The sequence below is a fragment of the Anomaloglossus baeobatrachus genome, chromosome 11, assembly GCF_048569485.1.
Source record: "Anomaloglossus baeobatrachus isolate aAnoBae1 chromosome 11, aAnoBae1.hap1, whole genome shotgun sequence".
Classification (NCBI taxonomy): domain Eukaryota; kingdom Metazoa; phylum Chordata; class Amphibia; order Anura; family Aromobatidae; genus Anomaloglossus; species Anomaloglossus baeobatrachus.
The window spans coordinates 195,234,775-195,247,010 of NC_134363.1; the positions used below are offsets into that span (position 1 = coordinate 195,234,775).

At 42.1% G+C, this 12,236-nt stretch overlaps 1 protein-coding gene across 1 annotated transcript in view; it reads right to left on the minus strand.

The window, feature by feature from the left end:
* Nucleotides 1–1,940: 1,940 nt before the first annotated feature.
* Nucleotides 1,941–12,236, minus strand: part of LOC142255926 (neurotrimin-like) — a 99,086-nt gene continuing 88,790 nt past the window's right edge. The window contains exon 4 of the mRNA XM_075327373.1: nucleotides 1,941–2,083. Coding sequence (XP_075183488.1) covers nucleotides 1,941–2,083 — 143 coding nt within the window. The remainder of the gene's footprint in view (nucleotides 2,084–12,236) is intronic.

The following is a 12,236-nucleotide window of genomic DNA, read 5'->3' on the forward strand; positions in this document are numbered from 1 at the left end:
GACTGTATCCATGTTCCTGGACTATTTTACCCTCTTGTGTGGTGGATTATTTTATAGACCTTCTGACTTGCTTGGAATAAAGGCTCTTGGGATTGATCACCCATCTCTCGCTCTGTTGATTGTGTGATATGAGAGCAGGACCCCGTGAAAGCCGATATAACCTGGACATCTCCCGTATATATTTATATATGTACAGCCGGTATAACCCGGGCATCTCCTGTATATAATTATATATGTACAGCCGGTATAACCTGGGCATCTCCTGTATATAATTATATATGTACAGCTGGTATAACCCGGGCATCTCCTGTATATAATTATATATGTACAGCCGGTATAACCTGGGCATCTCCTGTATATAATTATATATGTACAGCCGGTATAACCTGGGCATCTCCTGTATATAATTATATATGTACAGCCGGTATAACCTGGGCATCTCCTGTATATAATTATATATGTACAGCCGGTATAACCTGGGCATCTCCTGTATATAATTATATATGTACAGCCGGTATAACCTGGGCATCTCCTGTATATAATTATATATGTACAGCCGGTATAACCTGGGCATCTCCTGTATATAATTATATATGTACAGCCGGTATAACCTGGGCATCTCCTGTATGTAATTATATATGTACAGCCGGTATAACCTGGGCATCTCCTGTATATAATTATATATGTACAGCCGGTATAACCTGGACATCTCCTGTATATAATTATATATGTACAGCCGGTATAACCTGGACATCTCCTGTATATAATTATATATGTACAGCCGGTATAACCTGGACATCTCCTGTATATAATTATATATGTACAGCCGGTATAACCTGGACATCTCCTGTATATAATTATATATGTACAGCCGGTATAGCCTGGGCATCTCCTGTATATAATTATATATGTACAGCCGGTATAACCCGGGCATCTCCTGTATGTAATTATATATGTACAGCCGGTATAACCCGGGCATCTCCTGTATATAATTATATATGTACAGCCGGTATAACCCGGGCATCTCCTGTATGTAATTATATATGTACAGCCGGTATAACCCGGGCATCTCCTGTATATAATTATATATGTACAGCCGGTATAACCCGGGCATCTCCTGTATATAATTATATATGTACAGCCGGTATAACCCGGGCATCTCCTGTATATAATTATATATGTACAGCCGGTATAACCCGGGCATCTCCTGTATATAATTATATATGTACAGCCGGTATAACCTGGACATCTCCTGTATATAATTATATATGTACAGCCGGTATAACCTGGGCATCTCCTGTATATAATTATATATGTACAGCCGGTATAACCTGGACATCTCCTGTATATAATTATATATGTACAGCCGGTATAACCTGGGCATCTCCTGTATATAATTATATATGTACAGCCGGTATAACCTGGACATCTCCTGTATATAATTATATATGTACAGCCGGTATAACCTGGACATCTCCTGTATATAATTATATATGTACAGCCGGTATAACCTGGGCATCTCCTGTATATAATTATATATGTACAGCCGGTATAACCTGGACATCTCCTGTATATAATTATATATGTACAGCCGGTATAACCTGGACATCTCCTGTATATAATTATATATGTACAGCCGGTATAACCTGGACATCTCCTGTATATAATTATATATGTACAGCCGGTATAACCCGGGCATCTCCTGTATATAATTATATATGTACAGCCGGTATAACCCGGGCATCTCCTGTATATAATTATATATGTACAGCCGGTATAACCTTTATCTTCTCAGTATATACCGGCACACGGGGGATGTGTGATATCTGCTTACTATGGGGGGTCTGCAGCAGTCACGTATTGTCACAGTCGCTCGTGTATTGATTGCTCCCCCTCTGCCGCTATAACATAAGCATTACAGTTCTGCATGATGACAGGAATTACTTACAGTTGACTGTAACTTTAACCCTTCGCACGTCCGGGGAGGAAACATCATTAGCGGCGCTGCACTCGTAGACACCAGACTGATCCCGTGTGATCCCAGTGATCTCCAAATACTCGTCCTCACTCATAAAACCGTGTGCTGGAAAAGAAAGACACGCGTGTCACAAGGCACCACACATGGGTGTTACACACGGATACAGGCAGATAACAGAGAGCATCAGAGGACAAAAACCACACACTCCTATCATCCTCACCATCACCAAAATAATCCATGCACATGGAAAAGACGGCTGTGCAGCGCGAATGCCGGCAAGAGAAACGGCGCCCACAAACTGCCCCTATATACTGGGGTATACCCAGTATACAAGAGAAGTGGTACTGTGCAGTGTATATATACAGAATAATACAGGTGCTGAGGATTACACCCAGTATACAGGACAGGAGAAGTGGTACTGTGCAGTGTATATATACAGAATAATACAGGTACTGAGGATTACACCCAGTATACAGGACAGAAGAAGTGGTACTGTGCAGTGTATATATACAGAATAATACAGATACTGAGGATTACACCCAGTATACAGGACAGGAGAAGTGGTACTGTGCAGTGTATATATACAGAATAATACAGATACTGAGGATTACACCCAGTATACAGTACAGGAGAAGTGGCACTGTGCAGTGTATATATACAGAATAATACAGATACTGAGGAATACACCCAGTATACAGGACAGGAAAAGTGGTACTGTGCAGTGTATATATACAGAATAATACATATACTGAGGATTACAACCAGTATACAGGACAGGAGAAGTGGTACTGTGCAGTGTATATATACAGAATAATACAGACACTGAGGATTACACCCAGTATACAGGACAGGAGAAGTGGTACTGGGCAGTGTATATATACAGAATAATACAGATACTGAGGATTACACCCAGTATACAGGACAGGAGAAGTGGTACTGTGCAGTGTATATATACAGAATAATACAGATACTGAGGATTACACCCAGTATACAGGACAGGAGGAGTGGTACTGTGCAGTGTATATATACAGAATAATACAGATACTGAGGATTACACCCAGTATACAGGACAGGAGAAGTGGTACTGTGCAGTGTATATATACAGAATAATACAGATACTGAGGATTACACCCAGTATACAGGACAGGAGGAGTGGTACTGTGCAGTGTATATATACAGAATAATACAGATACTGAGGATTACACCCAGTATACAGGACAGGAGAAGTGGTACTGTGCAGTGTATATATACAGAATAATACAGATACTGAGGATTACACCCAGTATACAGGACAGGGGGAGTGGTACTGTGCAGTGTATATATACAGAATAATACAGATACTGAGGATTACACCCAGTATACAGGACAGGAGAAGTGGTACTGTGCAGTGTATATATACAGAATAATACAGATACTGAGGATTACACCCAGTATACAGGACAGGAGAAGTGGTACTGTGCAGTGTATATATACAGAATAATACAGATACTGAGGATTACTCCCAGTATACAGGACAGGAGAAGTGGTACTGTGCAGTGTCTATATACAGAATAATACAGACACTGAGGATTACACCCAGTATACAGGACAGAAGAAGTGGTACTGTGCAGTGCATATATACAGAATAATACAGGTACTGAGGATTACACCCAGTATACAGGACAGGAGAAGTGGTACTGTGCAGTGTATATATACAGAATAATACAGATACTGAGGATTACACCCAGTATACAGGACAGGAGAAGTGGTACTGTGCAGTGTATATATACAGAATAATACAGATACTGAGGATTACACCCAGTATACAGGACAGGAGAAGTGGTACTGTGCAGTGTATATATACAGAATAATACAGACACTGAGGATTACACCCAGTATACAGGACAGGAGAAGTGGTACTGTGCAGTCTATATATACAGAATAATACAGACACTGAGGATTACACCCAGTATACAGGACAGGAGAAGAGGTACTGTGCAGTGTATATATACAGAATAATACAGATACTGAGGATTACACCCAGTATACAGGACAGGAGAAGTGGTACTGTGCAGTCTATATATACAGAATAATACAGACACTGAGGATTACACCCAGTATACAGGACAGGAGAAGTGGTACTGTGCAGTGTATATATACAGAATAATACAGGTGCTGAGGATTACACCCAGTATACAGGACAGGAGAAGAGGTACTGTACAGTATATATACAGAATAATACAGATAGTGAGGATTACACCCAGTATTCTGGACAGGAGAAGTGGTACTGTGCAGTGTATATATACACAGAATAATACAGATACTGAGGATTACACCCAGTATACAGGAAAGGAGGAGTGGTACTGTGCAGTGTATATATACAGAATAATACAGACACTGAGGATTACACCCAGTATACAGGACAGGAGAAGTGGTACTGTGCAGTGTATAAATACAGAATAATACAGATACTGAGGATTACACCCAGTATACAGGACAGGAGAAGTGGTACTGTGCAGTTTATAAATACAGAATAATACAGGTACTGAGGATTACACCCAGTATACAGGACAGGAGAAGTGGTACTGTGCAGTGTATATATACAGAATAATACAGATACTGAGGATTACACCCAGTATACAGGACAGGAGAAGTGGTACTGTGCAGTGTATATATACAGAATAATACAGACACTGAGGATTACACCCAGTATACAGGACAGGAGAAGTGGTACTGTGCAGTGTATATATACAGAATAATACAGACACTGAGGATTACACCCAGTATACAGGACAGGAGAAGTGGTACTGTGCAGTCTATATATACAGAATAATACAGACACTGAGGATTACACCCAGTATACAGGACAGGAGAAGTGGTACTGTGCAGTGTCTATATACAGAATAATACAGACACTGAGGATTACACCCAGTATACAGGACAGGAGAAGTGGTACTGTGCAGTGTATATATACAGAATAATACAGATACTGAGGATTACACCCAGTATACAGGACAGGAGAAGTGGTACTGTGCAGTGTCTATATACAGAATAATACAGACAGTGAGGATTACACCCAGTATACAGGACAGGAGAAGTGGTACTGTGCAGTGCATATATACAGAATAATACAGACAGTGAGGATTACACCCAGTATACAGGACAGGAGAAGTGGTACTGTGCAGTGTATATACAGAATAATACAGATACTGAGGATTACACCCAGTATACAGGACAGGAAAAGTGGTACTGTGCAGTGTATATACAGAATAAAACAGATACTGAGGAATACACCCAGTATACAGCACAGGAGAAGTGGTACTGTGCAGTGTATATATACAGAATAATACAGATACTGAGGATTACACCCAGTATACAGGACAGGAGAAGTGGTACTGTGCAGTGTATATATACAGAATAATACAGACACTGAGGATTACACCCAGTATACAGGACAGGAGAAGTGGTACTGTGCAGTGTATATATACAGAATAATACAGATACTGAGGAATACACCCAGTATACAGGACAGGAGAAGTGGTACTGTGCAGTGTATATATACAGAATAAAACAGATACTGAGGAATACACCCAGTATACAGCACAGGAGAAGTGGTACTGTGCAGTGTATATATACAGAATAATACAGACACTGAGGATTACACCCAGTATACAGGACAGGAGAAGTGGTACTGTGCAGTGTATATATACAGAATAATACAGATACTGAGGAATACACCCAGTATACAGCACAGGAGAAGTGGTACTGTGCAGTGTATATACACAGAATAATACAGATACTGAGGATTACACCCAGTATACAGGACAGGAGAAGTGGTACTGTGCAGTGTATATATACAGAATAATACAGATACTGAGGAATACACCCAGTATACAGGACAGGAGAAGTGGTACTGTGCAGTGTATATATACAGAATAATACAGGTGCTGAGGATTACACCCAGTATACAGGACAGGAGAAGTGGTACTGTGCAGTGTATATATACAGAGTAATACACATACTGAGGATTACACCCAGTATACAGCACAGGAGAAGTGGTACTGTGCAGTGTATATATACAGAATAATACAGACACTGAGGATTACACCCAGTATACAGGACAGGAGAAGTGGTACTGTGCAGTGTATATATACAGAATAATACAGATACTGAGGATTACACCCAGTATACAGGACAGGAGGAGTGGTACTGTGCAGTGTATATATACAGAATAATACAGATACTGAGGAATACACCCAGTATACAGCACAGGAGAAGTGGTACTGTGCAGTGTATATATACAGAATAATACAGATACTGAGGATTACACCCAGTATACAGGACAGGAGAAGTGGTACTGTGCAGTGTATATACACAGAATAATACAGATACTGAGGATTACACCCAGTATACAGGGCAGGAGAAGTGGTACTGTGCAGTGTATATATACAGAATAATACAGATACTGAGGATTACACCCAGTATACAGGACAGAAGAAGTGGTACTGTGCAGTGTATATATACAGAATAATACAGATACTGAGGATTACACCCTGTATCCAGGACAGGAGAAGTGGTACTGTGCAGTGTATATATCCAGAATAATACAGATACTGAGGATTACACCCAGTATACAGCACAGGAGAAGTGGTACTGTGCAGTGTATATATACAGAATAATACAGACAGTGAGGATTACACCCAGTATACAGGACAGGAGAAGTGGTACTGTGCAGTGCATATATACAGAATAATACAGACAGTGAGGATTACACCCAGTATACAGGACAGGAGAAGTGGTACTGTGCAGTGTATATACAGAATAATACAGATACTGAGGATTACACCCAGTATACAGGACAGGAAAAGTGGTACTGTGCAGTGTATATATACAGGATAATACAGATACTGAGGATTACACCCAGTATACAGGACAGGAGAAGTGGTACTGTGCAGTGTATATACAGAATAAAACAGATACTGAGGAATACACCCAGTATACAGCACAGGAGAAGTGGTACTGTGCAGTGTATATATACAGAATAATACAGACATTGAGGATTACACCCAGTATACAGGGCAGGAGAAGTGGTACTGTGCAGTGTATATATACAGAATAATACAGATACTGAGGAATACACCCAGTATACAGCACAGGAGAAGTGGTACTGTGCAGTGTATATATACAGAATAATACAGACATTGAGGATTACACCCAGTATACAGGACAGGAGAAGTGGTACTGTGCAGTGTATATATACAGAATAATACAGATACTGAGGAATACACCCAGTATACAGGACAGGAGAAGTGGTACTGTGCAGTGTATATATACAGAATAAAACAGATACTGAGGAATACACCCAGTATACAGCACAGGAGAAGTGGTACTGTGCAGTGTATATATACAGAATAATACAGACACTGAGGATTACACGCAGTATACATGACTGATGGACTAGTGAATTGCGCTCCTGGTAACCTAATAAATAAGACACCACACACTGCGTGACATGGATTAAAATTTTGGCCACAGCAGCCCTTTATTTTTTATAAGAAAAAACATCAACAAGAAAAAACAAGATTATCGGCCCAGAGATGTGGTTGTTATAAATCCCAGCCCCATATCCCCCTCCGCCGTGTACACCTAGCTCAAGGGGGAATCTGGGTATACCCCTTGATCATTTTCCTTGTGTCCGCTGAGCTCCTCCCCAGGGACCCATCTATTCCACTGTCCACTGAGCTCCTCCCCAGGGACCCATATTCCACTGTCCGCTGAGCTCTGGCCCAGGGACCCCATTAAAAACATAATTCTCCAACCAACAAAGAGGGGGTTTAAACAACCACATCCCGCCAAGACTCGCTCTTGTGACACCTTACAAGAGTGAGTTCCTCCACAACTTAATGGCTCGTTCTACTCCTTCTTGTATTCCCAACATCCATATATCAATGCCAATGTCATTAAGATGTACCTTATCATCTCTCCAAAAATGTTCCTTTGTATTTTCAAGCATCTGGTGACGTATGGCCACCCCTCCATTTTCCAACACAAATTTTGTTATTTTTTTATTAACCTTTATCCTTGTATTATTGATGCGTGCCACTGATCGCGCTGTTCTCCACATTTGTCTAGCTACTATATCCGACCAGACCACCACTGTTTCTGGGTAAGACCTCCATAAATTCAACATATCGAGCTTTATGTTCCTAACTAAATGTCTTGATGTTCTTATTGCTAAATCATTACCACCTAAATGGATAAGTAAGACGTCCGGGGGGCGGTAGAACTCCACATGATACTGGATTTCTTTTAACAGCTGATGCCACTGCATTCCCCTCTTTCCTATCCATGTCACCCGTGCCAAGGAACTGGGCAACCCCAACTGTTTGCCATTAGGCCTGACTGCTGCACGTAAGGCCCCCCAAAAAACAAATGAATGTCCCATGATCCAAACCAGGCATTGCTGTTCAGCTAAAACAAAAAACACAATTATCACACAATTGTCTAAATGAAGACACAACTACTATAAGATTACCACAATGTACACATATATATACATGTACGCCATTTATAATAAATGTAATCTAATGTAGCTCTTAAATCTGCTCGATTCCCATCTCCCGATTTTTTTAACTATGTCAGGCTCTAAGCCCCATCTAGCAGCTTCTGTGGCTGCTCCTATCCTAAATGAGTGTGAAGTGAATGCGTTTGGAGACTCTCCCAATATTGTCAGGCATTTTTTAAGAACTGCTGTGAATTGAAATTGTGACAATGACTTACAATCCTCATGAATTAGTAATGAACTTTGGATATTTGGCCTTCTTAAGACATAGTTTCTAAAACAGATGACCGGGCAGGCCCTGGAACCGCTTAAAGGAAACAATGTGATCCATTTTCCTCTACCCTGTTGATCAGTTTTTGACTTTGCTAGAAAACATTCCAATCTGTCTGTGTACTGATGCACGTCCTCAGCTTGTAGACCCCGTCTGTCTGTGTACTGATGCATGTCCTCAGCTTGTAGACCCCGTCTGTCTGTGTACTGATGCACGTCCTCAGCTTGTAGACCCCGTCTGTCTGTGTACTGATGCACGTCCTCGGCTTGTAGACCCCCTCTGTCTGTGTACTGATGCATGTCCTCAGCTTGTAGACCCCCTCTGTCTGTGTACTGATGCACGTCCTCGGCTTGTAGACCCCCTCTGTCTGTGTACTGATGCACGTCCTCGGCTTGTAGACCCCCTCTGTCTGTGTACTGATGCACGTCCTCGGCTTGTAGACCCCCTCTGTGTACTGATGCACGTCCTCGGCTTGTAGACCCCCTCTGTCTGTGTACTGATGCATGTCCTCGGCTTGTAGACCCCCACTTCTGGTGGAGCTACTCGACACTAACTCACTGACTCTAAAAGCTCCAAAGAAGGCCAGTGTGAATGCACAACTAAAGAGAAACACTTCAAACGGACTGCTCCAGACTCGGCCTCGTACACTCAGTATCTGCTGCAATAACTGGAAAGAAATCGGACGCCGTTTATCTCTGGTCTTCTTACAACTTTTCCTGTAACCCTTTAGGGCCTGCTTAACTAAAAAATGCTTTGTGTAATCAGTGAAGTCGTGCAACTTAAACCAAAAAGCTAATCCAGACATTTTACTATCAATACTGGACAATGAAGTACCGTCCACAAAGGCCCTGCTAATGTAAAATAACAACAAGGAAACATTGTCATGTAACCTGGCATCATGTGCCACTAGAGCACACAAGTCTTCCCATTCCCTCCATGCTGACTGGTACCTCTGCCATGTGCTTACACCCACAGACCGTTCTATCAGAGCGTATGCGGTGTCACTGGCAGTGACCACAGAAAATCCGGACACTTCTTGCCTTGTACCTCTGCCATCGGGGCTAACGAACGGAATCTGTCCCACTGAAAACGAGACAGAGCATCAGCCACAGAATTGCACACACCGGGGACATGCACAGCTGTAATCTGACAATTTGACTTTAAACAGCGCAGCACTAGATGACGCAGCAACGTAACAACAGGCAGGGAAGAAGCTGATTGTTTGTTGATGACTTCTACAACTCCCAAATTATCACAATGAAATCTCACTTTTCGGTTTCGGAAAATATTGCACCAAATTTCACAAGCAACCACTATGGGGAACAATTCAAGGAGTACTAAGTTTCGTGTTAACCCATTGTTTCTCCAACTCTCTGGCCACCTATCTGCACACCACTGTCCAGAACAATATGCACCAAAACCAGTTGCCCCCGCTGCATCAGTGTGGATGTCTAGATCAAAATTTGAAACCGGTGGTCTGATCCACAATGACCTCCCATTAAACTCCATTAAGAACTGTTCCCATACCGCCAGATCGTCCTCCAATGTTCTAGCCAGCCGCACAAAGTGATGTGGAAAGGTTATGCCTGAGGTAGCTGCAGCTAGGCGCCTACAAAAAACTCTACCCATTGGAATAATGCGACACGCAAAGTTCATTTTCCCTAACAGCGATTGTAGATCCTTTAATCTGATCTTACGGTGAGATCTAGCTTCTCTGACTGCCTCCAGCAGATCACTGACCTTGTCATCCGGTAATCTGCACTCCATTGCTTCACTGTCAATCAAAATTCCTAAAAACTTGATAAGTGTAGACGGGCCTTCTGTTTTATCTGATGCTAACGGTACTCCAAAACACTTAAAAACCGACTGAATCGCTGCCAATAATGAAGCACAAACAAATGACTTTGGTGGACCAATACATAGGAAATCATCTAGATAATGCAGGACAGAACGCACGCCGGCTTCCTTCTTTACTACCCACTCCAAAAATGTGCTAAATGATTCAAACAAGGAGCATGAGATGGAGCAGCCCATCGGTAAACACAAGTCTACATAAAACCTTCCCTGCCACTGACAACCCAAGAGATGGAAGCTTTCTGGATGGACTGGTAAGAGTCTAAAGGCAGCTTCAATGTCTGTTTTTGCCATTAAAGCTCCTCTGCCGTACTTCTGAACCCATGCAATCGCTGTATCAAATGAAGTATACGAGACTGTGCAAAGTTCCTGATCGATTCCATCATTAACTGAGCTTCCATGAGGGAAGGACAGATGATGGATCAGCCTAAACTTATTGGGTTCCTTCTTTGGGACCACCCCCAATGGAGAGACCCTTAAGTTTTCTATTGGCATTTTGGGGAATGGACCTGCCATGCGGCCCAGGTCAATTTCTTTGTTTAGTTTTGTGGAGACAATGTGAGAATATGTATAAGCTGAAGCAAGGTTACGAGAACAGGTTAATGGGCCTGAAGTAGATGGGATCTTAAAACCTTCTGAGAAACCCTCCCCCAGCAATTGTGCTGCTTTTCTATCTGGGTACCTGCTTAGATAGCCCACCATCTCCCCGAGTCTAATTGGGGTTTCCCCCTTTTTGGTTAATCTCTGCTGTTGGGGTTTTATTTCGTGTAAAGCATTTTGATAGGCTATGGTTTCCACTACAGAAGGTGCATTCATGTCTGTACCTGCATGTGTTTCCGAATCTGCACTGGCTATCATTGAACTGCCAGCAGCAACCTTTTCTGTTTGCTGCCGACAATCCGATTGCTGATGATCTGCCGACATAGCCCTGAAAGGGCTGATTAACCCCACGTGGCCCTGTCATGAGACGCATCCATAAACTAATATCTTTGTGATCCCAACGAATCCCTTGGCGACCAGCCTTTCGTTGGCGAAACTGCTCATCATAGCGCAGCCATGCTAAACCTCCATACACACGGTGCGCCTCCCAGATAGAATTCATGTAACAAAATAAGGCAGAGCAATGTTCAGGAGTTTTTTGGCCTATTACACTTGCTAATATGGCAAAAGCCTGGAACCAATTGCTAAATGTTTGGGGGATGAGACAATACCGTCTTTCTTGTTCCTCTCTTTTCCTCTCATCAAACCTGACTCTATCCAAGTTATATTTTTCTAAGGGCAATAATGAAAATATTTCCACATATTCGTCGGCCCAAATCTTCTCCCTAACCTCCTGTTTCAAATGAATTCCTAGAGGACCCTCAAAACATACATATAATTCTCCTTTTGCTGCATCAGATAATGTAACCCCTTGTGAAATTACTGCGTCCTCCTGTGTCTCTGGATCAGCACACGACTGACTTACCACCTCCGATGTCCGGCGACCATTCCCGCACCATGCAGCAATAGGAGAAGAAGTTATGGGTAAGCTAGACTGACTCAAAGCCTCCTTAACCCCTGACACTAATTGCTGTACTACTGAATTAAGATCC